The sequence below is a fragment of the Aspergillus stella-maris genome (assembly GCF_047715825.1).
Source record: "Aspergillus stella-maris strain CBS 113639 unplaced genomic scaffold BDV14scaffold_9, whole genome shotgun sequence".
Classification (NCBI taxonomy): Eukaryota; Fungi; Ascomycota; class Eurotiomycetes; order Eurotiales; family Aspergillaceae; genus Aspergillus; species Aspergillus stella-maris.
The window spans coordinates 111,619-135,757 of NW_027396803.1; the positions used below are offsets into that span (position 1 = coordinate 111,619).

At 51.4% G+C, this 24,139-nt stretch overlaps 10 protein-coding genes across 10 annotated transcripts; 4 read left to right on the top strand and 6 right to left on the bottom strand.

Moving 5' to 3' along the window:
* Positions 1-202: 202 nt before the first annotated feature.
* BDV14DRAFT_167604 (adaptor protein STE50) lies at positions 203-2,091 on the bottom strand. The gene is made up of 3 exons (XM_073767715.1): positions 1,788-2,091; positions 1,577-1,738; positions 203-1,529 (listed from the first exon to the last, which is right to left on the bottom strand). The coding sequence occupies exons 1-3, from the start codon at positions 2,050-2,052 to the stop codon at positions 484-486; spliced, it is 1,473 nt and encodes a 490-aa protein (XP_073631215.1). The 5' UTR covers positions 2,053-2,091; the 3' UTR covers positions 203-483.
* A 2,667-nt stretch (positions 2,092-4,758) lies between these two features.
* On the top strand, positions 4,759-5,349 carry BDV14DRAFT_197036 (uncharacterized protein; the record flags this gene model as incomplete). The annotated part of the gene is made up of 1 exon (XM_073772584.1): positions 4,759-5,349. One exon carries the CDS (start codon positions 4,759-4,761, stop codon positions 5,347-5,349), a length of 591 nt encoding a protein of 196 aa, XP_073631216.1.
* Positions 5,350-5,523: 174 nt separating this feature from the next.
* On the bottom strand, positions 5,524-8,836 carry cdc48 (AAA family ATPase CDC48). The gene is made up of 6 exons (XM_073767716.1): positions 8,490-8,836; positions 8,405-8,432; positions 8,295-8,350; positions 7,976-8,225; positions 6,413-7,904; positions 5,524-6,362 (listed from the first exon to the last, which is right to left on the bottom strand). The coding sequence occupies exons 1-6, from the start codon at positions 8,519-8,521 to the stop codon at positions 5,776-5,778; spliced, it is 2,445 nt and encodes an 814-aa protein (XP_073631217.1). The 5' UTR covers positions 8,522-8,836; the 3' UTR covers positions 5,524-5,775.
* A 621-nt stretch (positions 8,837-9,457) lies between these two features.
* BDV14DRAFT_151936 (uncharacterized protein) lies at positions 9,458-10,382 on the top strand. The gene has a single exon (XM_073766575.1). The coding sequence runs from the start codon at positions 9,601-9,603 to the stop codon at positions 10,231-10,233; it is 633 nt and encodes a 210-aa protein (XP_073631218.1). The 5' UTR covers positions 9,458-9,600; the 3' UTR covers positions 10,234-10,382.
* Positions 10,383-10,452: 70 nt separating this feature from the next.
* BDV14DRAFT_167616 (uncharacterized protein) lies at positions 10,453-11,621 on the bottom strand. The gene is made up of 2 exons (XM_073767717.1): positions 11,398-11,621; positions 10,453-11,283 (listed from the first exon to the last, which is right to left on the bottom strand). The coding sequence occupies exons 1-2, from the start codon at positions 11,541-11,543 to the stop codon at positions 10,533-10,535; spliced, it is 897 nt and encodes a 298-aa protein (XP_073631219.1). The 5' UTR covers positions 11,544-11,621; the 3' UTR covers positions 10,453-10,532.
* A 404-nt stretch (positions 11,622-12,025) lies between these two features.
* Positions 12,026-13,066, bottom strand: BDV14DRAFT_197040 (uncharacterized protein; the record flags this gene model as incomplete). The annotated part of the gene is made up of 1 exon (XM_073772585.1): positions 12,026-13,066. One exon carries the CDS (start codon positions 13,064-13,066, stop codon positions 12,026-12,028), a length of 1,041 nt encoding a protein of 346 aa, XP_073631220.1.
* Positions 13,067-13,666: 600 nt separating this feature from the next.
* On the top strand, positions 13,667-15,515 carry BDV14DRAFT_167620 (Mpv17/PMP22 family protein). Its single transcript, XM_073767718.1, has 5 exons — positions 13,667-13,882; positions 14,106-14,288; positions 14,364-14,639; positions 14,693-14,959; positions 15,010-15,515. The coding sequence occupies exons 2-5, from the start codon at positions 14,139-14,141 to the stop codon at positions 15,079-15,081; spliced, it is 765 nt and encodes a 254-aa protein (XP_073631221.1). The 5' UTR covers positions 13,667-13,882; positions 14,106-14,138; the 3' UTR covers positions 15,082-15,515.
* A 28-nt stretch (positions 15,516-15,543) lies between these two features.
* BDV14DRAFT_212029 (DCN1-like protein) lies at positions 15,544-17,288 on the bottom strand (the record flags this gene model as incomplete). Its single annotated transcript, XM_073776221.1, has 4 exons — positions 15,544-16,151; positions 16,203-16,377; positions 16,904-16,940; positions 17,175-17,288. The coding sequence occupies 4 exons, from the start codon at positions 17,286-17,288 to the stop codon at positions 15,722-15,724; spliced, it is 756 nt and encodes a 251-aa protein (XP_073631222.1). The 3' UTR covers positions 15,544-15,721.
* Positions 17,289-17,796: 508 nt separating this feature from the next.
* BDV14DRAFT_167624 (nuclear export protein Noc3) lies at positions 17,797-20,337 on the top strand. The gene has a single exon (XM_073767719.1). The coding sequence runs from the start codon at positions 17,831-17,833 to the stop codon at positions 19,904-19,906; it is 2,076 nt and encodes a 691-aa protein (XP_073631223.1). The 5' UTR covers positions 17,797-17,830; the 3' UTR covers positions 19,907-20,337.
* Positions 20,338-20,961: 624 nt separating this feature from the next.
* On the bottom strand, positions 20,962-23,931 carry BDV14DRAFT_197044 (uncharacterized protein; the record flags this gene model as incomplete). Its single annotated transcript, XM_073772586.1, has 2 exons — positions 20,962-23,765; positions 23,835-23,931. The coding sequence occupies 2 exons, from the start codon at positions 23,929-23,931 to the stop codon at positions 20,962-20,964; spliced, it is 2,901 nt and encodes a 966-aa protein (XP_073631224.1).
* Between the last annotated feature and the right edge of the window lie 208 nt (positions 23,932-24,139).

Consider the following 24,139-nt stretch of genomic DNA (forward strand, 5'->3'; position numbering starts at 1 on the left):
ATACTCAGGCGGGATTGAGGAATTGGACGCTTTTCAGAAGGTGAGCGAATGAATTGCTCCAGAAGATGGACCGTTAGGGTGGGTGTCTACGCGGGGCCACCAGAGAGCCGCACCTTCCCTACAAAGCGACCCAGGTTGCGCCTGCCTCACTGAGCAGATACACATGCCAATACATAATACTACTTCAAAATTTGATGAGATCGATTCGCAGTATAGCTGTCTACAGAGAAGACGCCAAGGGTTCCAGAAAGTCTTAAATGCTAAATCGTCTAGATGACAGCCACGCTAATGATTCGGTTCCAGATTTTCCCTTCCAATGCCAACGCCAGGCACCCGCGCAAATCCAATTAGGGTATGAATCCCATAATAGAGGGGTAAAGGGTAGAAAATGTGGGAAGGAGAGAACCAAAGTGGCCTCGAAAGAGGGGTATCTCAAGAAACGAATGATAAATGCATCCAGTTGCGTCGCTCAGATCGCCTGCCTTACAGGACTCCACCCGGAAGGTTGATCGAGGCTTGTCGCGTATCGAAACCAGCACTATTTGGTGCGGACCCTCCGCCGCCGGTATAAGAAACGGTATTGGTGTTGTTTTCTGGAGCAATTTGTTGTTTCCGCAGCATGAACATTGGCTTCCGTCCTTCCTTTTCTAGTTGCTTGAATAGAATGAGCGGTCGTTCTTCGAGCCCCAGGCAGCGCTCCTGGTCTCCGTAAACGATGTAGAGCGCGTATTGTTTCCAGTCACCGTTGATGTTATATTTCTTGAGAGCGGCCGGGAGAACTTTGTAGCAAGGATCATCGACGGAGACGCGGAAGGACTTGAATATTTCCACGCTTGGCGTTTCACCACCTGCTCGTGAGTCAGACCGCGACGGAATCTCTGACCGCGTGGCAGATGATGGAGTGTGATTCAGGCGTTCGGATCGAGATTGTGACTGCTGGCTATCGTCATGGTGATTCCGAGCGGACCCGGGTTGCGAGTAGGCACGAGATGCAAGAGTTTGAGGCGCGCCGTAATGGGCGCCAGGCGACGTAGGGGACGGAAGATTAGGCGATAGCTGGGACTTGCCATTCATCGTGCTCAAGTGTGACGAGGCAGCGACAGCAGCTGCGGACGGATCAAGGTTTGGGCCATCATTATACGTTCGTCCTTCGTGTATAGAAGGGGGAATGTGGGTAGGAGAATTGTTCTTAGGCGTCTGAACCCGCTTGGAGAAGTTGCGCGACATAATTGATCCAGAGCGGTCGAGAATAGTGATTCCAGATGAGGGGGCTAGTGTTGACCCTGTGAGCGCGCTCTCATGGTAGCCGTCCGAGGTCGGTATAGCGGTCGGTGGCGGTAGAGGTTGGGATTTATCTTTGGCCATCTTGAAAACAGGCAATAGTTCCTCCCTCAGCCTTCGATAATCCTCGAGGACGCGTCGTAGCTCGGTCTCGACAGAAATAATTTTCTCATCTCGGAGTCGGATGGATTGAATAAGTCGAGCAATGTCTTCCTGGGTTGCGCTCTCATTCATGCTCTGGTCGGCAGCTATCGTCTGTTAGTACATCATCACACAAATAAGAAGATAAGCATACACAAAGGAATGTAGTGGTCGGCATCGAGCGGAATATCTTGCTTGACTTTGATCTCGTAGACGCTCTTGAGAATCGTCAAGCGATGTCCCACACTAGCAATCCCCATTTCCTTCAACTCATCGTGTCTCAGGGCGATAAGCGCTTCCCCGACGATACCGTTCTCTACAATGCGGTGTTAGCGGTGCCCGAACCTTCGCAATGCTGTACTCACCAATGAATGATTGACGGTATTGGCGAAGGCCGAGGTTGGTAACATAGCTCGCGCACTCTTCAGCAGTCCATTCCGTAATTATCGTCTCCGGCGACTTGGAATTCTCATCTTTGTGTGCAAAAGTAGGGGTGGGCTCAGCCGAGGGAAACTCCGAGTCGGTCGGGGAGGCTTCTGAATCTGTAACGAGATGGGGGGATGTGATGACGCTGCGCTCGTACTCGTCGTCCGCATCGGAGTCGGCGTGATAAGAGGTGTGGAGCGACATGGCGTTGAGGACGTCCGACGCCCACGAGGGTGTAGTGGACGCCGTTTTGGATAGTTGCGGTCCTAGAAACGGACTGACGAACACAGCCTATCGAAAGGATGGTTGTGAAGGCGAGAGAGCGTGATTCAGCGCCGCAATAATGTCATTCAATGTCAACCTCGGAACTAAGGAGTGTGCGAGGTTCGGCCAAGCAGGTGTGGCACATGAGAAGGCTGGCGGCTAAACGAAACTCGTCGACTCGAGGGAAAGGAGATCGCGGGTAAGACAAAGCCGATACCACAAATTGTATGATCGCGAACACAACCAAAAATTACCGAGTGGGTGATAAAAACAGATAGAGGGAGAGATGTGATCGATCGCAGGCGCTAATGAAGGCGATGGTGATGGAGCGAAGGCGGGGAAGCTCAAGCACAGATGTCTAGTTTGGGAGCGGACTGGAGCGAGGGCGGGAGAGGGCCGGTTCGCGATAAACACGGAGAGCAAGCGGGAAGAAGGTATGAGGGCGAAGGAGCCGAGAAGAGGTAGGACGCAGTGAGAGATGGCGAGTGGAAGAGGGTTGATCTGCTTGACAAGAAGAAGCAAGTACAGCAACCTCAGATGCTCTTCCCGCCGGATCGCCGCACGTGATGCCAGTCTAGACACTGAGTCTGTCTGCTCTATTATTATCCCCGGCAAGGGTAGGTAAGCTCAACCTTTATCTCGAACTGTCAAGGATAAGAATACGAGTCGTCGATCGCAGACTACGTACTATGTTGAATGCACCGCTGCGCCGTTCAAAGATTTTATGCCTTTTCAGCCCTCGTCCTTGCGTCTCTCCCAGGCTCCCAGCCAAGCCAGCCTCCGAAGTCCATTGCCGGGTCAAAGACTTCCAGTGGATCGTTAACAATCTATCAAGCAGTCAATTCGTCTGGAAACGTCTTTGCGATGCAAAGAATAGGGGATGTTCCTTGGAACTAAGCTCGGTTGCAGGCTGTGGATGGTCGATGTCGGACCGACTATTTTGTGCGCTGCTACTAGTCTCGGGCGTCGACTTACAAAAACCAATATCGACAGATGTATGGATGGATCAATAATATTTGGAAGAGGCTATTATTGCCCAAGACGATTCTCCCAGGGCTGTCAGAAGCCAATAGTGCCGGAGCCTTTACTCCTTCCGCCATTTAGGGGCTGCAAATCCTCCGCCGTCCTCCGCCAGCTTCGTCTACGAGTCAACCACAACCTTAAAACTCATGAACCCAGCGTTCCTGATTCTCCTGATTCTCCTGCCTCCGGGTTGAATTCGCCACTTCTGGGTAGAGGTTACGAATGATGTCTTCAGAGCACGTCAGCGCGAACCCCTTGACCGGCCATCCTTTACTACGGACAGCGCCCAACTACTTGGTACTAGTAGTAAGCGCTGGGTGAAGACAGGGCAATCGACCGTTACACGGATCTGGGGCTATGCTCTCCACGATGAACTAACTATAACGAACCCAAGCTGCCAGGCACTCCCTCACTAGCCCATAGCCCTCCCGGATGATGTCGTCTTGCAGATGTTGAGACGACCGGCCGAGGGGAGCAGCCGCGTCTCCGCAGTCCGCATGCATCGGCGTACTTGTCCACTTTTCTTTGTGGGCCACAATCAATATACTTTCATTAATTCTTTTAGTGATCAGTCGATGTCCATCTTGCCTCTTGTTCTTTGTTGCAAGCTCCGGCTCCAACTCCCAAGCGCCCGGATAATGCTATTAATATCACAGTTGGCGTCATTGCCATATGCGTGGATAGGGCGCTTAGCTGTTGACCGCTTGTCTGGCAAGCTGTACAGTAGCAACTAGTAATATAGAATATAAAGATAATATATTCAGAGCATCTGAATTAGGCGGATTGTCCGATTCAACATCCCGTGTATATTGCGCTGTCAAAACAAAGGGGCTACAGTTGAAACTTGGTGAAGTTCACGTCGCGAAGTATATATATTTTGGTCCCTCTACATATTCAGCACATACGACGTCGATTCTCAAGAATCACCTCAGCAACTTACCCAATTAATAGAAATAGTAGAAAGCTCCCAGTCCAGCAAATTGTTAAATATTACTCGATACCTCATTATTGGTAAAAACCAGAATCAAGCTGGTCCCATTGTCCGTCGCTTAGTTAGTGTCGCCGCATTGAACCGAACCTCAATCGGATTTCAATTTCAACGTATGCTCTCCGACAACTCGCACCTCAGCCAGCTCTACTTTACGTACGACCAAAGTCTTACACTTTCGCGTTTCTCAATCAACCTTCTTACACCCACCAACATTTTGGGGCCAAAAAGGAAAAGAAAGGCACCAGTCACCATTGCAAGATCAATTTATCGCTCGGAGTCGGCTGCAGCGCGGCGCAGATCCAATCTCCGGCGCATCATCGGTTCTCCGCCGACTTCAACTTTCTTATACGCTTATCCCTGCGGAGTACAAGGACCTAACGCTACGTATACGAACGATCTATATATCAAGGCCTTACTAGACGTCTTATGAGAATCGCGTCGCATTATACGTTATTCCTTCTCACAGCCCCCGAATAGTTTTACAACCACCTCGCCAGCGCCTTGCGACTACCTCCGACCCCGAATCAGCCTCTCGCCGACAAACCCCAAACCACGAAACATATCTTTCGAACCTCCCAAACCGAACCTTACACCTCATATTAACCGCCCGCTTCACACGAAACCAACGAACAATGCCCCCCTCACCACCGCCCTCCACCAACGTCCCAAGCGACACAGACCTGGAATCCGACCTCCTAAGCCACCTCGCAACGACGCACGCCCTAGAAGACCTCCACAGCACACTCCTAAGCACACTGCAACGCCTCGGCTGGACCGAGAAAATCCGCCGCCTAAGCACTGAACTTCTGCGCGCAAATCGGTGCGAGAGATTCGACGATGTACTAGAGGCTGTTGTCGCGAGCGCGCAGGGGCGATCGCACCCCGGCTTAAGCGACGCAGGCGGGGATGGAGGCCAAAATGGGAATGGGGACACAGATGGTGCGGATGGAGGGTACTCGTTTGAGATTGCGGATGTTAAGATTCCGCGCGTTGTTGTTGAGCAGGGGGTTAGAGCGATCAAGGAGTGTCTTAGGGAGGTTGTTGTTCTTGAGGATGATGAGGGGGCTGGGGGGTCAGGGGGAGGCGGTGGGAAGAGTAATATTGCTGTTGAGGTTGGGGGGGAGGGTTCGTCGGGTTCAGGGTCAGGCACGAAACGGCAGGCGAACGGTGATACAAGTCCGGCCAAGAAGGCGGACAAGAAGGCGAAGAAGCAGAACAAGTAGGCTGGTCTGGTCTGGTCTGGTCTGAAATGGGAGATTTGTTCGTTGGGTGGTGCATTTTTACGTTGGGTTTGCGACTTGAGTCCATCTAGTTGATGGACTGATTGTGAGGCGTTATAGGTTGGGGTATATGGTGTTTGGTGGCATTTATATTTGATAGTGATACCGCATTCTAAATGTACAACATCTGCTGCGTTGAGTTACATTCGATTTAACTGCCAATCTATACTTTGTTACTTGAGATTACTGCATGGTCCGTACTACAAGGCTGGACGAACTATTGCTATAAACCGAATGGATCATTAATCAAAACCAATTCGTTTAATGATGTCGAGGAGGATCTGTTCCCTGTCGCCAGGAATTTATATCCCCACCTCGGCTAGATCTAACTAGTGTCGACACATAAAGCGATCATAAAAAAAAAGAGACTTAATCGTAGAGGCTGTCATCATTACCGGCTTCTCCAAACGTGTTACCGCTGTCCGCAGCCTCATTCGCAGAGGGGAAGCGGAAGAAGGAGCTGCCGCCAGAGTTCTTCAAGCTCTGGGCGAAAGCTTCGTATCGGCGGATCTCGACGTCGCTGACGGATCGGCGGGCCGTCTTCATAGCCTCTTCGAAGTGGGCCTTTGTCAGCTCGGGAACGGGGTCTTCGCCTTCTTCCTCATCCTCCATCGTGACGTCTTCACCAGCGGCCTCACGCTGCTTCTGGCGGTCGATATCGGCGGAGATGGACTCCTTGATAGCGAGCTTGACAGCACGTTGCGTAACGAATCCAAGATCGGCACCAGAGAATCCGTGGGTCTTGCTGGCAATGAACTCGATGTCGACGTCACCGGCGACAGGAGTCTTGCGGAGCTGAGCCTTGAGGATACCCTCACGGGAAGCCTGGTCGGGCAGGGGAACGTAGACAAGGGTGTCGAGACGACCGGGACGAACCAGGGCAGCGTCAAGCTGCTCGGGTCTGTTCGTGGCACCAATGACGAAAACGTTCTTCTTCGAGGTCATACCGTCCATTTCTATGTCACGTTAGTGGATGTCAGTAGATCAAGCTTGAATCAAGACTTACCAGTGAGGAGCTGGTTGACAACACGGTCGGAAGCACCACCAGCGTCACCAACAGAGCCGCCACGAGACTTGGCGATAGAGTCCAACTCATCAAGGAAGACAACGCAAGGAGCAGCGGCACGGGCCTTGTCGAAGATGTCACGGATGTTGCTCTCAGACTCACCGAACCACATGCTGAGCAACTCAGGACCCTTGACAGAGATGAAGTTGGCAGCACACTCGTTGGCGACGGCCTTGGCAAGCATGGTCTTACCAGTACCGGGAGGACCATAGAACAAAACACCGCGAGAAGGCGACAGACCGAACTTTTGGAACTTTTCGGGGTGGTCGACGGGGTACTGGACGCTCTCGATAAGCTCGCGCTTGACTTCCTCCAGACCACCAATGTCCTCCCAGCGGACGTTGGGGACCTCGACGACAGCAACCTCGCGGAGAGCGGAGGGGTTGGAGACACCGAGGGAGTAGCGGAAGTTCTCCATGGTGACACCCAGGGAGTCCAGAACTTCCGCATCGATGGTGTCCTCGTCGAGATCGATAAGGTCCATCTTCTCACGAATCTGTTGCATGGCAGCCTCAGAGCAGAGGGAGGCAAGATCGGAACCGACGTAACCGTGGGTCTCGGCGGCGATGGTCTCGAGGTCGACGTCCTCACCAAGCTTCATGTTCTTGGTGTGGATGGAGAGGATCTCAAGACGTCCTGTGGGGTCGGGGATACCAATGTCGACTTCGCGGTCGAAACGGCCGAAACGACGGAGGGCGGGATCGATGGAGTTGGGGCGGTTGGTGGCGGCCATGACAACGACGTTGGAACGAGCCTTCATACCGTCCATGAGGGTCAGGAGCTGGGAAACGACACGGCGCTCGACCTCTCCGTTGGTCTTCTCACGCTTGGGCGCGATCGAGTCGATCTCATCAATGAAGATGATGGCGGGCGAGTTCTTCTCAGCTTCCTCGAAAGCCTTGCGGAGGTTGGACTCGGATTCACCGGCCATCTTGGACATAATCTCAGGACCGTTAATCAGGAAGAAGAAAGCACCGGTTTCGTTTGCAACGGCACGAGCCATGAGGGTCTTACCCGTACCGGGGGGACCGTACATGAGGATACCGCGGGGAGGCTTGATACCAATGGACTTGAACAGTTGGGGGTGACGGAGGGGCAATTCGACCAATTCACGGATCTGAGCCATCTGTTTCCGGCAACCACCAATGTCATCGTAGCCAACCTCGTTTAGGTTGTTCTCCTCATCCTCACGCTGGATCGGCTCACCCTCGCTGTGGATGATGGTGTCCGGAGCGACGATACCGTACTCTGGGGGGTCCACTTCGACAACCTTGAACTCGACTTGCCTCATACCACCTCTTACTGTGAAGAGATCTCCCTGCTTTACGGGCCTGTATCCATCACGGAAATAAGGAGCGAGGTAGACGTCGAACAAAGAGCCCGTGAGGCCCTCGACCGTGTCTGCGATAGGGAGAACGGCGATACGCTTGGCCTATGTGGAGAAAAGAGGTTAGCCGCCACTTAGGCGCCACACGTCATACCGGCAAAACAGGCACAACTCACATATTTGATGTCGGGGCAAGGGTGGACAGTGATGATATCGCCATGCTTTACGCGGAGGTTATGTCTGACAACTCTGTTGATACGGGCGCTTCCATCATCAAGATCGTCATCGGCTAGCACAATCAAAACAGTCTCCTTGCGCTTCTTGCCGCGGATCATGACTGTGTCACCTCGGAAGAGTCCAAGGGTGTCCATGGTGTTGTTGGAAAGGGAAATCGTCGAGTTGTCATCGTTAACGGCATCAGTGACACTAGACAATGATACATTAGCATCAATCCAAGCAGGTACTTTTGCCACAGTAGCTGGGTTGATAGCTCACATTAGGCTGTTGGGCTTCTTCTTCTTCTTGAGAATGGCTGTAGAGGTGTCGAGCTCCTGCGAAAGATCAGTTTTCTGATTGAGACTGCTTTTGCCGTTGGATGGTATTACATCTTTCTTCTCGGCACCGGAAGCATCACTAGCGGAAGGTTAGCTCAACGACTGGATAGGAACAAACGAGCTTTGAATGACGTACAGAAGCTTCTTCTTGTGTTCGTCTGAGCTCATCTTGACTGAACGCGCGAAAAGATGACAAAATCAACAAGTCGATTAAGCAACGTAGATTCGGCGAGTGCGTATGCGAGACGATGAACGTGCCGGACCTGGTAACGCCCCAGCAACGGAAGGAAATGCGAAAAGTGGGAGAAAGAGCAAGCGGGGAGAAATTCCAAAGGACAGCAAAAAGATGCCCTAGGAACGTAGCAGGTGAAAAAAGATGGATGGGGGACAGAGGGAGATAGACAGAGAGAGTTGGAGGTGAGATCGGAAGTGGACAGAGGGAAGCTCCAGTTATGAAGAGGTGACGATAACTCACTCGACCGCCAAGGTGTTCCGTTGATGACTTAAGCCGCTCCAGTCCTTTGTATCAACCGCCACCGCCTGGGAGAAGCATATGGAACCCCATAGCAACCCTCACTTCTTCTTCACTTTGACTCAACTCTGTCAGCTTTGTCACCTTCGCCATTCCAGCGCTGAGATTGCTGCGATTGCACATTATGCTGGTTGCCTCTTCCAGGCCTCAGGCTACCGTGGACTACGTCAGCGCGACAATGGACGCGATCGCCGGCCTGGACCCTAGGAATTGGTGCCTCAGCAGTTCAGGCATCACGGTTTACCCATGGATCCAGCCTTGTTCAACCTTTTGCCCTGGTTTGCAACAACAAAACAACTGGTTGGAAATTAGCCTCGCCAGGCTTTCTATCCCTAGGCTTGCAGTAGGCAGCGGGGATGGCTGCAGTAGAGGCTCCGAGCCATGGGCGCGCACTAATCTTTGTGCCCTTGAACTGATTCTCAGAAACTAACTTCGCGATCTTATGTCCAGAATCCTTGATCAATCACCATATTATACTTTTGCTAATGTGCGAACGGTGATGAATTCCTGGATACCTAGGTAGGGGGATTTTCGAGGCATCCGCAGGATTTCATCATTTGTCCTGTTGCCTTATCGCATCTTCTCAACTAAGCGATAGCCTGCACTCAAACATACCACTGCGTTGTGGAAAGTCCCCTTCGATGGTATAAGACACCAGGATCCTTCTCAGTCATCGTCTCAAATCCTTCAGATCTGACATCCTCTCGCGCAAAAGATGGAGTGCAAAGAGCACTATCCAGCCGACTTCAAAGCGGCCCTCGCAAGAACCCCATTACAGAACGGAGAGATAGAGGCCCTCTGCTCCAGGTTCAAGTCGAGACCGATCTTCGTCTACGACCAACTAATGATCCCCACGATCCTGAAATACTTCGCCGGCGACCCGGACCCGGGAACCAGTTCAGCAGCGCAGGAAATCGACATAATTCCCGCAAGACTCCCAGAGCACAAGCTCCACTATTTCACAGAGGCCGGCGAGCCCGGACTACCCGTTATGGTACCCTCAAGGCTCCGATCAGATGAAGTGCAGGGCATGCTCGTCTTCGGATTGACAAACCACCAGTGCCGCAACATTCTTGAGTTCGAGTGCTCAGGATCCAACCAGCATAGGCCTGCCCGTGTTAGAATGCAGGTATCGTTCAACGGTAAGGTCAACGGGTATGATGCCCTCTGTCAGAGATCCGTTGAAGCGAGGACGCTTATCTGGATGGAAGGGGTGCAAGAGATGTCTGGCTTGCTTCCTATGGTGACAACATATTGGCCCATTGACGACTTCATCGCTGGGAAGTTGTATAAGGGTATCGTCGACGATGTGAAGCGGGAGGAGAGATTGCGCGATAATCAGGCATAGATCTGAAAATGATCTTCTTACTGACACTGGTTACTTGCCTTACTGACCTTGGTTACTTGTTGGGCGTTATTTGACGCTATATACCCCATTTGTTATGTTGACCCTCTCAAATCCCGAGACAGCGCGCTAGCTTACAAAGTGCTTGCGCTCGGATGTTTCTTACTTTCCTTATTTTTTGCCTGGCTCTTACTCTTACAACCTCGAATCAAAAGTCACTTGCTCTGTTCAAGTTTCCATTCACATCTATCAACTATGTCCTGTCCACATATATACAATTCAACTCACCCCACCTCAAGAATCTAAATCGTAGACTCCCAAAGATCCCTAAACCCCCAAGCCCCCGCCATAAAACTCACCACACCAACAAGCGGCCCCGGGAACCCAATCCCCTGCTCAAAGCTCCAATGCAGACAAAGCGGCGTCCAGCAAGCATTATTCACAAGACTCTTCTTCCAAGACCTTACCTCGGTATTAAGAGCCGCTTGTTTCTCCTTACTCTCGCCGTCCTTTTCATATGCCGTGTTGCGTAGGTCTCGGGCTCTCCAGAGGACAAAGTACTGTAGTATTATATGGCCGAGCCAGAACCTTGTACTCCACAGATCGACCTTGTTTGCGCCGCCGTATTTATCCAAGAAGCGCTTCGGAATCACGCCTTTCATTGTAAGGAAGGCTGTGTTCTCGAGGAACTGGTAGAGGAGGTTCGAGAGGACTTGTGCTAGTGTAAGGATGTACATTATCCGGTCTTCGGGCGGGAATTTGAGTGTTGCTGAGCCCCATGCGATCAGTTCAGGTAGACCCAGGAGACGGAGCATGAAGCGCGCTTGGGACATGAGGGAGGAGAAAGCGAGGAGGGGGGATGTCTGTGTTGTTGTTGGCTTCTCTGGAGCGGGCGTGGGATGCGGGTGGGAGGTTGCGCGGAGGCGCGAGAGGAGACTTAGGCGGGTTTGCAGGGCTAGTGAGGGCGCGGATGTGAGGATATGGTGGAGGGCGTGGGAGGTGTATTGGAGGAAGGCGAAGGTGCGCTCTTGGCCATCGGATGTTGAGAGGATTCTATAGAGTTGTTCCGTTAGTCCATGGTGGCCATGATGATGATAGTGGTGGAAAGGAGGGGCTGAGGTTGCAGTCATTGCAGCGCCAGCTTGAGAAAAGTGCCCAGGGACTCACTTGTTCACACGATCATTAAACCTATCCGCCGTCAAAAGAGCAGCCAGCAACCGGCGCTGCGCGGCCTGTCGCGACGACATCGCAGGTGTGTTTCCTCCTGCGGGGCTCGCGGGCTTCTCGGTGTTGGACGAGCTGTTGTCCGTCATGGTGATGAACTGTGGGAGAGGTGAAGATTCTGACTCTGTCGTAGGGGAATAAAAGGAGAGAAATCCCACGGATGTTGGGGGTTAGGAATGTATAAGAGTGCCCATGTCTTTAGACTGTCACGATACAGCTGATCGACCCGGTTCGGACTGGTGCCGAGGCTCGGAATTATGGCCGTCAAAAACCGACAGCTACCAGCCCTTTATCAATTTCCGAACGTCCAGTTCCGTTATGCGTTCCGTTTACATATTTTCAAGATTGGACTGGATGTTTAGATTGAACTGATGTTTACAAAAGACCCTTTCTCGATATCGACATGAGATAAATGACTGCTCGTGGTCAACAACGTCCCACTTCCCCCACGCCGATCCTGCTACCGAGGTCCAAGGGAGTATAGTACAGGTTTAATAATGAATTCGTAAATCAATTCAGCGCACTTTCATCCTTCCAGAATTCATAAGATGATATCTCAACAGAGACCCAGTCACGAGTAGAGTGAGCCCTCACTGTCCCCTTCATCTTCGTTGCTGCTTACCAGAATTCTAGATTCCTTGTGAGTGGACTCAAGAAAGAGAGCCTGCTCTGCAGAGCCTGGTTGCCCATCTCTTTCGATACAGAAATTGGTGCTCAAAGTCTCTATCTCCTCACTTATCTCCTCGATCGTTGCCAGATTGCTCAACAGGGCGACATCCAGAGACGACTCATAACCTGTGATGTAGATTCGAGCGCTGCGTTTCAGGTGTCGACGATAAGATGCACGGTATGCATACAACGCAGAATGAGGAGGCGGCTGAGGAGGTTGAGGCGCGCGTAGACCTAGGTTTCTGATGACTCTTACGTCGGACACTGGTGTCTCCCAAAGGTCCCAAGCACTCGGAGGTCTAATGTTCGGATCGTCACAAACTGCATTGAGGCTCACCCATGTTCGTTCTTGTAGCTTGCGGTCACAGTGGTAACAGGATCTGTAAATGCAGCGAGCTGGGCGCGAGGGCAGTTGGGTTGTGTTGGAAGCTGGACCGGGGTGTTGATTCAGACCGGTTGCAGGAAACCTGCATTGGTATCCGTTTCCATAACCAGCCTTGTACCGTGCTTCAAATAATCTCCTCTCTCTCTCGCTCATCTCCAATACCCTCAGCTTTTGTTCGATAAGCGTTTCCTTCTCATCGTCAGTGTATTCGCCCTCGAGGATTGCTTCTGTTATCCAGTCACTCAAAAGGGAGCCAGTCTGGTCGATCGGTGCCGCATAGCCAGAGGTGTCTTCAGTGCAGAGGTAAAACCATTTGAAGAATGGCTTTCTGCCGCATGTGTTGCAGGTTTCGTGCTCGTCGCATCTCCACTGGCGAGTAACTGTGCTATGTGAACAGTTATCCTGGTGGGGCTGTTGGCAAGGTGTTGAAACAATCAGAGGGCGAACAACGTATGGATGAGAAGCTACCTCCATACCGTTCATATCCTCAGTTGTTGAAGGATCATCTTCAGTCGCATCCACTGTTTCCACATGCTCAAAGGTCACAGAGGACGTCATGTCTGGCGAGACCCCTTCAATGACTGGATAGGAATCGTCGTGGCTGTCCATACCAGCTAAGACGATGCGGCAACCATGGGGCGATGTATAGTGTTATGGAAAAGGGAGCCATTGCCCGAAACTTCTAGGAGTCAACAAAAGGCAATATCTTCTCGGCGTAGCCTGTGCACTCCCTCACAATGTAAACCAAGCAAACCTCTTGGACAGGAGTGATAGGATGCATGGCTTCCTTGTATCCTCCGACGGGGAAAATTGTGAGTTCAAAAATGTAAAGTATTAAGCTTCGTTCTGCGAGCTGCCAGTATCCGAATAGTTGCGGGATGCCTTTTTATGGTTACTCTTTTTGGCAGGCAATTGCGTCTTGGATATGTGCCTGAGGCATCAATTGGGCATGAAGACGCAGTGCTAGCTGCAGTAGCGACATTGAATAAAACCCTACATAATATATACCTTGAGATCAATCTGTCCAAATATCAAGAACTGTCATAGTTGTCTACGGAGTATGACTGTATAAATTATCCAATGCGAGAATACAGATACTGGTGGAGGAAACAACACTGGGAGTCGGCGGGATCCGAAGCCGCAGTCTAGCCGGGTTATAAGAGAGCCATCTGCCGGATCTCGCTCTCGCCCTCGTGGCCGACACGACCTTCCCCCCCTCCACCTACCGTCAGCTCCAGAACCACATTCTTTACTCTGGAGCTTCTCGTCTCCTCCATCTTCCAGACCTCAACGCTCTGTATTATTTCTCTGAGACGCGTGCAGCAGCTCGATTAACCGCCGCTAAGCAATTGACTTGACTCCGCTCAGACCTCGGTAAGCAGTCCCCGATCTGCTGTTGTCCAGCCTCTCCATAAACAAACACCACCCCCCTGGCCTATAATTGCTATTCGCCCAACCGTCTCCAACCCCATATTTCCCATCGTCGTCCCTGACCCGCCACCTCTCTTCGCTCCATCTTTCTTCCCACTTCGTCTGACCTCGCTTTTTTGCTTCATTGCCTCTCTTCCTAAGCTCACCGCGTTTTCGATCACTGCAGGATCCATCTTATCGCTCCTCCCCCATCGCAGTCATGTCGGTCAAATTCGAGGACGTTCAAAAGACCGCTGCCGCCGTCGCCGACGCAGCGGGCGATACATCAATTCGCGCAGACACAAAGGAGCTGGCGCATAAGGTCGGCGAGCGCCTAGTTGGAGGAAACCCCGAGTCCGGATACCTCGCCGTACGTTCCGTCTTGTCATGGTCGCGATCTTGATGTTGGAGATAGGCTTGCTGACCGGGTGTTACGCGCCCATAGATGTACCTCAAGCAGCTGCAGTCCAACCCTCTGCGCACCAAGATGCTCACATCTGGTGTCCTCTCTTCCGCGCAAGAGTTCCTCGCCTCCTACCTTGCCAACGATGTCAGCAAGCACGGCCACTACTTCAGCTCCCGTGTGCCCAAGATGCTTTTGTACGGCATGTTCATCAGCGCCCCTCTGGGCCACGTCCTCGTTGGCCTCCTTCAGAAGGTTTTCGCCGGCCGCACCAGCTTGAAGGCCAAGGTCCTTCAGATTCTCGCCAGCAACTTGATTGTATGTTCCTGTCGTGACGTTGGGCGCGCATAAATACTGATAGCTACTTCCAGGTCTCCCCCATCCAGAACATCGTCTACCTGACCTCGATGGCTATCATTGCTGGTGCCCGCACCTTCCACCAGGTTCGCGCCACCGTCAAGGCCGGTTTCTTCCCTGTCATGAAGGTCAGCTGGATCACCTCGCCGTTGGCGCTGGCCTTTGCCCAGAAATTCCTGCCTGAGCAGACCTGGGTGCCTTTCTTCAACATCGTTGGATTCTTCATTGGAACCTACGTCAACACCCACACCAAGAGAAAGCGCCTCGAAGCTCTTCGCAAGGTACATACTTGAGTTAATCACTTGTCTGCATTCGTTCTAACTTCTTTTAGCGCTACGACTCGCGCCGCAGCGGTCCTGGCAGCGAGTACGAGAAGGACCCCCGTGGCCCTGACTACCGATAGAGGACTCAACCCCCTCAACCTTCTATTCGCCCATAGCTGGGACGCTGCCTCTACGAAACCCAGCAGCCGACATGTCCCATGGCTTTGACGAGACAAGAGCACACGATGCATAACGGATAATTCACATCCCAAACCAATCGATACCTTCCTCCCGCATACCCCTACCCCTCGACATCTACATCTATATCCATCCGCGTTTCTGCTTCTCACGCCAACAATTTGGATTTCGGAATTCTCCGTTGATGCATTGAATTTACCGGGCCAAATGATCTGATAATCATTACTATCTCCCCAACAAGTAAACAATTCCCCGTCAACCTAGACGAAGATATGCTTTTACTTTTTTCACCTCTATCCTTGTTACGATGAATGGTTGTTTTTTATGTCTTACCGTCGGTTATCTACATACATAGTTTCGAATATATAATGCCGTTTGTGCATCTATTGTTTTAGTTGAGAGGTCAAGGTGTAGATCTTGTATCCCTGCATGATGTATAGAAACTAGCAGATAGTTTATGCATGGTACCATTGAAGAGGAAGTAGATATTTGATAAACAATGAATTGCTCCTCGCTCTACGCTTTCCCGCCTCAATCTCGATCACAACCCTACCTAACCCATACCAATCAAACCCAGACTCCCTACTCAACCTCCATCCCATTCCCCCCCCTCTTCTCTCTAACCCACCCCACAAAATCATCCAATGCCCCCGGCCAAGCCCCATCCTCACTCCACCAAGAGAAGTTCTCATCCTCATGACTCTTCCGCATAAACACCTCAACCTGGTTCCACAGATCCTTGTTGACGGGCCTCTTCCCACGGGACTCAAGAAACTCAAACCACCAGTCCAGCCACGGCGTTGTGTGCGTGTTCCAGGCTACGCCACCCTTGGGGGGCGTGAAGAACAGGTTCCATTGTTCGACGGCGATTTCGAATTGAAGGTTGCGCTGGCCTTGGACTAGACATAACGGGAAGGTGAAGCGGTAAATCTTGCGGAAGAGCGAGGGGTCTGTGGGGATGCGGGCGCGGAGGGTTGAGGCGTGGGCGGTCATTTTTTGGAGGGTGTCGCATCTGATAATCTTTTAGCTGTGCTGGATAACTGGTGGAGTTTTGGTGACATACTGCACGGAACGCCAGCCGTTTAGGAAGCCTTCGCGAGTGAACTCGCCCATTGATGGGGACTGCAGGAGTTCGGCGATTGCCAGACAGGTTACTTCGTCGAGCTCGACTTTGATGTCTGAGAAGTAGCGCATGGCGCCTTCGATGCCGATTGTGTCGGGGTTCTCTTCTGGGGAGTCTGGGTACAGTTAGCTTTTTGATCACTTAGAAGAATAGCTGAAATATGGTGGAATACCTCTGTATTGGTCGAAGATTTGATTTATGGTGGATGTTGCACCGCTTCCACCCTGTGGACTCTGGAAGTATCTAAAAGTCCCGTTAGTCTATCTTCCAGGAAACCGTAGTCGAGTGGTATTTGTAGAGGATGTAGGTCCGAGAATTACAGTGTCGGTGCGCCAATGCATCGCTCCCGCTGAGGTTCTTTGATACAAACACTGTTTCTCAAACCGGGTCTTGCTAGACTGACAATCATGGACCTGAGAAAGCAATATGCTCACGAAGTGGCAAGCAAGATATGTATAGACATGACACGAAGCTAGCCCAGCACTTTCCCTCATGCCCAGAACCCATGGGCAATGACATAGTCGCCTTGAGATAAGAGGCTTCGGGTGTTGTGGCTTGCTACAAAAGTAGCCTCACAGCGGTCAAGCTATGAAATGAAGATACGCTATTATCGCCAGGTCTAACACAGGCCCAACTGCAACAATAGATATTCAAAAGCCAGTGAGTGCGGGTCTCAATCTACGCAAGGACCTCAGGCTGGCGGGGACAATGCATTGCGGACTTGGACGGAGATTTGTGGAGATGCGGAACGCAGACCAGGATTGAATAATGAAGCTGACTTACGCATCAATAGCTTCTTCAACGTTCCATCGCGTACTCCGTAAGAACTGTCAATCAGTCAGTATGTGAGCATCACGTGACGGAGATTGTCAATGTTGAGGCTCTGAGCAGCGTCACATCGGCGGCAAAGACGTCGGTGAAGTAACGAGCTGGAGGGTTTACCTTTGTAGCAACTGTATCCTTTGCTTGCGTGAAGCTCACGAACTGAGCAATCTGCTGCTTCTGGGCAGCAGAGTATGGAGGCATAGCGGGGTGAACACAGCCGAAGAGGGGCAGCAATCGAGTTTGTAAAGGCTGGAAATGATAAGATGGAGAGAATTATGATTGAAGACTCCTCCAAGCACTTTATTCTTAAATGCAAGGTTAGACTGGCTGAGAAACGAAGAAAGGCGGGCAAAAGGACTTTGTCTCTGCCTTTGGCGTCTTTGAGAGAGTTGCCTTAGTAAACTCGCTGTGACTGTTGCTGACTGATCCAGGCACGTGAGGCTATTCAGGGCAGTTGCCTGATTTGGTTGGATTCTCGGATTTTGGAAGTCTGAGGAAACTGAGAGCTGCTAATTAACACAAATTGCATTCTTAAATAACTTTTTGGTCCTTTAGAGAGATCTTCCAGTCACCAATACATCTTGCAACTGTCACCAGCATGCAGTCAATGCGGAGTACTTTGCGGTGGATCGGCAACTAGTGGGATTTCTTGGCGCTGGAAAAATAGAAAAAAAAGTTTCCAGACCACCAGCTGCTCCCCATTTTTCCAGCACAATCCTCGACCCCGGACGACCGATTTCACAATGGCTCCCGGACGGACGCAAAAGCGCAGACGCGTCAGCCCACCAGGCGAAGATGAAAACGCCTCGAAATCCTTGAACAACTTTTATTCCGACGCCTCCGAATGGGACCTCGAGCAGGACTACGAGCAACGGCCGCGCAAGCTGAACAAGAAGGATAAAGAGAGGACAAGGTTGCCGATCAAAACTTCTGAAGGATTCCAAAATGTCGAAGCTGCCGAACCCGAGTCCGAGGCCGAAGAGGTCGACAGTTTCCTTGGAACTTCCAGCGACGACGAAGACGACAACGCGGAGGACGATGCGGAGGAAAGCGAGGAGGAGGCACCGAAGATACCATTGAAGCAACAAATCATCCAAGCAAAAGAAGAAATCGCCCGGGCCGCGACGCTTATCAACGAAGACCCCGAAGAACATATCTCGTCGTTCAAGACAATGGCTGAAATGGTGGAGGGTGCATCGCATCCCGCAGTCAAAAAGCTGGCCCTTGTGTCACAGGCTGCGGTATATAAGGATGTTATTCCGGGATACCGAATTCGACCACTGAGCGACGAAGAGACGTCAGGAAAGATTTCGAAGGAAGTGCGCAAACTGCGCAACTACGAACAGTCGCTACTTTCGGGCTACAAGAACTACATTCAGACACTTTTGGCCTTCACAAAGTCCTCGAAAGACAAGGGAGCGGCTGATGCAGGAATGAAGAGTGTTGCGCTGAACTGCGCTTGCAGTCTTCTTCTCGCCGTACCGCACTTCAACTTCCGCGCGGAACTACTGAGAATCATCGTCAACCAGCTGGCTAGGAAGCGCGTCGACGACGACTTCATCAAATGCCGTGATACCCTACAGGAGGTGTTCCACAAGGACGACGATGGCGTGGTCTCGTTAGAGGCCGTTCGTCTTCTTTCGAAAATGATGAAGGCGCGGGACTTCAAAATCAATGGAGGTGCACTGGATACATTCCTCAGCCTCCGACTGCTCCGCGAATTCTCATCAAAAGCCTCGAGGGACCGTGTCGACCGTGATGAGGACGAGGAAACAATTGGCGGCAAGAAGCCGAAGCAGAAGAAGGAATTCCGCACCAAGCGCAACCGCAAGATCGAGAAAGAACGCAAGGCCGTGGAGAAGGATATGAAAGAGGCAGACGCCCTGGTATCACACGAGGCTCGTGATAAGAACCAAGCCGAAACACTGAAGCTCGTCTTTGGTATCTACTTCCGCATCCTCAAACTTCGCATCCCCAACCTCATGGGCCCCGTCCTCGAAGGTCTCGCTAAATACGCGCACATGATCAATCAGGACTTCTTCGGTGACCTCCTCGAAGCCCTCAAAGACCTTATCGGTCACGCCGAAGAGGACGAACTCAATCTCGACGATAACAACGAAGAAGACCCCGAACCAGAAGATGACATCCCCAACTCAACCTCCACAACCCGCGACGCAACCCGCGAATCCCTCCTCTGCACAGTCACAGCCTTCGCCCTGCTCGAAGGCCAAGACGCCTCCAAAGCTGCCGCAGCCCTGCACCTCGACCTCAGCTTCTTCATCAAACACCTCTACCGCACCCTCTACACACTCTCCACAAACCCCGACGTCGAGTACAACCCCAACGCCTCTGACGCCCTCCGCCTCCCAGACCCGAACGCCCCCGCCGCTCAACAAAATAACCAGCTCGACCCGCGGAAACGCAAGGTCAACTTTCAAACACCCATCGTCCTTCTCCTCCGCTGCCTCAACGCCTCTCTTATTTCCCGCGCAAATGGTCTCCCGCCACCTGTCCGTCTTGCTTCCTTCGCGAAGCGCCTCATGACGACTTCTCTACAAGTCCCCGAGAAATCTGCCCTCGCGACACTAGCGCTCCTCGATAAACTGGCTAAGCACAATGCGCGCCGTATAAGCTCACTATGGTACAGCGAGGAAAGAAAAGGAGACGGCGTATTCAACCCCTACGCTACAGACTTCGAAGCAACGAATGTCTTCGCGGGAACGATCTGGGAGGGTGAATTGTTGAGACTGCACTATTGTCCTTCTGTGCGCGAGGCAGCCTCAGGGATCGAGAAGATGATTGTTACGAGGGATCAGTAGATGTTGGCTGTAATCATTTTGTTTCATGACTATGTATAGACAAAAAGATCTCAGGTCTCATAATTAGAGCGTGGTTATTGATTTGCATGCGACTTTTTCCTTCTCACTTTACTTCTCACTTTACTTATGAAGTATTAAGTTGTAGACCGAATAATACGTAGACTAGGTAAGATACAACCGAACCAGACCAAATACGCACCTTCCTTATTCAACGCCATCAGACGTCCCGTCTACGATCCTTCCTTCCCACCTTGAGCATAGCACATGTTCGGTAAAGGAAGGTACGATGGACACGCTGTTCCCTTGGCGACTCGCTCCTTCCTAAACGCCTTGTGTCAATGTCGCTCCTTCCCAGGTTGCATACCGAGGTACATGTCGTTCCTTCTTTCCTTGTGTACCGAGTGTAGCAATGGCAGCAGTGAAGAGGAGGCGCGATTTGTTGTTCTTGGGGGGGGGGGGGGCGCTTATGTTCTCTTTGTTGTTTAATGCTAGAACTAATCCTTCGTTGGCGGGTTCGGGAATTGCTTTGGAAGGTGGTACGCGGTCAAGTCGGATTGTTGCTTGCACTTCTGGGAGGTTGTTGCTTGGTTAGTGAAACATAGGAATTTCCACTGGAATAGTTTAACCTGTGACTTGCTAGATAGGGACAGAAAGTGAGTCATACTATTATCGAACTACCTAAGGGTCGAGGGGCGAAGAAAAGCTAGGTACATAACGTAAAATGGACAGGGTTTAACACAAAGTTTGTCTGATGCATAACGACCGTTATTTCGGAGCACGCCAAATATCGGGATGGGGTCGGTGCAGTAGGCTAGAAAACGGGGAAACCCAACAGATATGCAAGACTCCGAGTGCTGTGCAAACGACGGAAAAGAAACAGATGGGGAAAAAACAAGGGGAAAAGCGATGCCAACAGTTGCGAGCCCTAATACTCGAAAAAACTTCCAACGAACGCGCACAAGAATCACCCAATAGTTGACCCAACCGGAATAGCCAAGACAACCATAACACCTCTACCAAGTCCCAAAGAGTATACGTCAGGTTTGAGAGGTAGTTCAAATGAAGGTGACCTTTCGAGACGTTGCTTTCTTGTTTACCGCTTCAGTGACGTTGCCGTCCGGATACGACTGAGCTCCATCAAATTGACTAGGGCCGTTGCCATGGTCGGACATCGAAGGGGGCAAATCTGGGTAAACTAGGTGAGTGAAAGACTGCGGCCGCCTAGCTTCAACACGCTGGGGAGGCGATTGATTAGGATAGTCCATGCTGGACTGGTAGTTTCTTTCACTTTGAATTGATGGTATAGAAGAGCTTGTAGAGAACGAGACCCCAGGGGTATATCCTAGGTTGATTTGTTCGTGAAAGTTGGACCTCTGAAGTGATGTAGACGCACTCGAACCTCTGTTTCCAAAATCTTGATGTGAGTGAGACACACGGAGGGGATGACTGTGACCGGCTTGCTGAGTTCCCGTATTCTGAAGCTGGCGATTGAGATGTGCAAGACGAAATTGCTCACGATTGGCCATGATCTGTTTCTGCTGAGAATTACGGAGCGCTGGGTGCACTAGGCTCGGACTGTCTTCCCTGCGGATATTCGTACCCGCCGCGAGGGGTGTAGTCGTCGTAAGGCTCGGAGTGGCCGATGGCGTCGTAGCCATCGCGTGTGACTTTGAAGGGCCTGGCATCTTAAAGTCAGAGCTCTGTTGACCCTCTTGGCTGCTGAAAGATTTGTGCCTGGCCTCCTTCGTGCGGCGAGGGGTTCGAATTTGAAGCCTATATCCCAGAGAATGATTGTCACCATCGCCTTTCTTGTCCTTGTCCCGGCGAAATCCGCTAAACATTCCTCCTTTCTTTTTGGGCGTCTTCAAAATCTCACTGCTGGAAGCATTGCGGGGGTTACGAGCAGACTCACGCTCAGGGGCCGGTGGGGTTTTGCTACCTTCCAAACTACTTCTCCTGCTACCGCTGCCTTCGGGGACAATGGGCATTGAGAATGGCACGGGATTAGATATATGTCCTTGAGGTGTTTTTGCCTTTGGACATCCGAACAACTCCTCGCCGGGGTTCGGAGGGACCTCGCGTTTGCTTGGGATGGGGGTATCATCGGGGTGAGGTTCCGGCGTGGAAAAGGCTGCAGTAGGTATGGGGACGCCTTTGCTCTTGATGTCTTGGTCAGATGTCGTGCCTGTAAGGATCTTAGCTTCTGATATAGGAATCGACTTGCTTCCCTGGTGATTTCCGGCTAACGAGTTCTTTGCATGATTCGAACTATTGTTTGGCATTTCATGTCCTGTTGACGTTTGTTTCGATTTTCCGTTGTACTGTTGCTGATAATGTTTGTCAGGGATGGATTGTCCTTCAGCTCCTGGATGCAGAGTGTCTGATCTCATGTCTTGGCCTGGATCTCGACCTCTTTCAGCCTCAGTGCTAGACAACAACAGCCCAATTAACTCGTTCTTTAGCTTGGCCATCTCTTCCTGAACAAAGCCCCTCAACCTTTCTTCAACTAGTAGTGCCTCGTTCCGAGCAATAGCAATTTGAGCCTGAACATGTATGAGGTGTGGTTGTAGATCTCTCACATCTTCGCCCTGAGTCCTGACGCGGTCGTCGAGCGCTCGAAATTTATCAGACATATTGTCGGCTTGCCTCAGGATCTGGTCGGTGGACCAGTTGCTGCCATTCTCGAAGGTTCTGGTGATCTTGTTAACAGCCGTGCTGACGTGATAATGCAGCGACTCGACATGGGAAGCGAGCTGCTGCTCCAGGGTCACAGTATTCTGGTATCCCGGGTGCGGAGGGGGAGGAGCATACCCGCCATGAATAGTCACCCCAGCATTATTTTGCGTGTCCTCGGTAGCAATATTGGTTCTTGCCTTTCGGGCTTGAGACCTGCGGGGGAGAGCAGGAACAGGGAGAGCTGGTGGCTCTCGCGGGTCCATGAAGCGCTGCGGGTCATCAGCTGGTTCCTCAAGGGTCTTGCCTTTATCATGATCAGAGTGAACGATCAGCGGTTTCTTGGATTTCAAGCTTTCCCTTTTACGAAGAGAAGATTCGGAAGCTTTGGTAACCGTTTTCTTTGGTTGGTCATAGATTGAAGGCGAATAGTCTTGAGCGTCAGCGGGTGCTAGAGGAGGCGGCATTTGGGAGGAAGAAGGGATCGTTAGGTCGTTGTTCTCATCTTTCTGACTTGAGACTCGATCCTGAACCTGAATCAGGTGAGAATTAATTGCACCCTGAGTGTCATCAGTGTTGTGCACAAGACTTTGCTTGGACCTTGCTTCAGTCTGTGCATCTTCACTAATCTTCCTCGGAGTCTCCACGGATGGGCATGTCGTGATACTGTCACCAGAATTGTCCAAACTGGAGTCGCGAAATTCGGAGATATGAGGGGGAGCGGATTTCGGAGGTGCATCGTTGGCATTCCTTGACTTGGGGACATACAACTTTGTTTCATTAAAGTTGTGAGTCTCTTGGTACTGACTCTCGCCATCGGAAGAAGCACTTTTGGTCTCACTTGCCGAGCCGCCGCCGAATTTGGGCATGCTGCTCAAGGGAGGAATATCTTTGCGGTACTCTTTTCCTATATCTCTGAAACTGAACTTCGAGCGCAAGCTTGCAACCTTAGACTTTTTCTTCTCGGCGGCGTCTGACTTTGAGGTGGACTGAGTCGACAGTGGAGGCTCGGTCGTTGACCTCTTCTTTGTGACATTTGGTTTGGTCAACACATTTGACTTGGTTGTGGAAGCAGGTGACTCGGCACGACTGGGAACGCGCGGTTTAGGCATGGGAACGGCGAGGTCAGAATCATAGTCCAACCCTGAGGATTTGTGGACTGTGGGTGGCTCTGCAGGAGGATCCTCTGTAGTGGTCATGAAGATTAGTGCCCGATCGAGTGGTCAAACAGGGAAGAAGTGTAAAAAGAAGATACGATGCTTGCCTCTGTCTGCATCAGTCTGATGCTGCTCCTGCTCCTTCTGCTCTTTAGCTTTCATCTGAGCCCATGCGTTGCCCTCGGCTAGAGACATGATGGTTGACAATTAGGTAATTCGATTCGAGACGGGGAGAGTATTCTTCTATTGTGTTATTCGTAGAGCTGAGACTTGAGTGAAGAAATGGTGAGTGTCAATGGACCATTAGAATGCTGAAGCTGTGAAAGGTCTCGTTACCTGAAAGGTGGTAGGTTCTGATGCCAAATCCTGTGAATGCAATGGAAAGAATGTGTTGCTGGGAAAA

Excerpts from the sequence above, each read along its gene's own strand:
- BDV14DRAFT_167604 (XM_073767715.1), bottom strand. The coding sequence starts at position 2,052 with ATGTCGCTCCACACCTCTTATCACGCCGACTCCGATGCGGACGACGAG. Across the intron at positions 1,739-1,787 it reads ATACCGTCAATCATTCATTG|AGAACGGTATCGTCGGGGAA; the intron begins GTGAGTACAGCA and ends ACCGCATTGTAG. Across the intron at positions 1,530-1,576 it reads CGACCACTACATTCCTTTGT|CTGCCGACCAGAGCATGAAT; the intron begins GTATGCTTATCT and ends AACAGACGATAG.
- cdc48 (XM_073767716.1), bottom strand. The coding sequence starts at position 8,521 with ATGAGCTCAGACGAACACAAGAAGAAGCTTCT. Across the intron at positions 8,433-8,489 it reads GAACACAAGAAGAAGCTTCT|TGATGCTTCCGGTGCCGAGA; the intron begins GTACGTCATTCA and ends ACCTTCCGCTAG. Across the intron at positions 6,363-6,412 it reads TGTCAACCAGCTCCTCACTG|AAATGGACGGTATGACCTCG; the intron begins GTAAGTCTTGAT and ends AACGTGACATAG.
- BDV14DRAFT_151936 (XM_073766575.1), top strand. The coding sequence starts at position 9,601 with ATGGAGTGCAAAGAGCACTATCCAGCCGACTTCAAAGCGGCCCTCGCA.
- BDV14DRAFT_167616 (XM_073767717.1), bottom strand. The coding sequence starts at position 11,543 with ATGACGGACAACAGCTCGTCCAACACCGAGAAGCCCGCGAGCCCCGCA. Across the intron at positions 11,284-11,397 it reads TTTAATGATCGTGTGAACAA|AATCCTCTCAACATCCGATG; the intron begins GTGAGTCCCTGG and ends ACAACTCTATAG.
- BDV14DRAFT_167620 (XM_073767718.1), top strand. The coding sequence starts at position 14,139 with ATGTCGGTCAAATTCGAGGACGTTCAAAAGACCGCTGCCGCCGTCGCC. Across the intron at positions 14,289-14,363 it reads CCGAGTCCGGATACCTCGCC|ATGTACCTCAAGCAGCTGCA; the intron begins GTACGTTCCGTC and ends ACGCGCCCATAG. Across the intron at positions 14,640-14,692 it reads TTCTCGCCAGCAACTTGATT|GTCTCCCCCATCCAGAACAT; the intron begins GTATGTTCCTGT and ends AGCTACTTCCAG.
- BDV14DRAFT_167624 (XM_073767719.1), top strand. The coding sequence starts at position 17,831 with ATGGCTCCCGGACGGACGCAAAAGCGCAGACGCGTCAGCCCACCAGGC.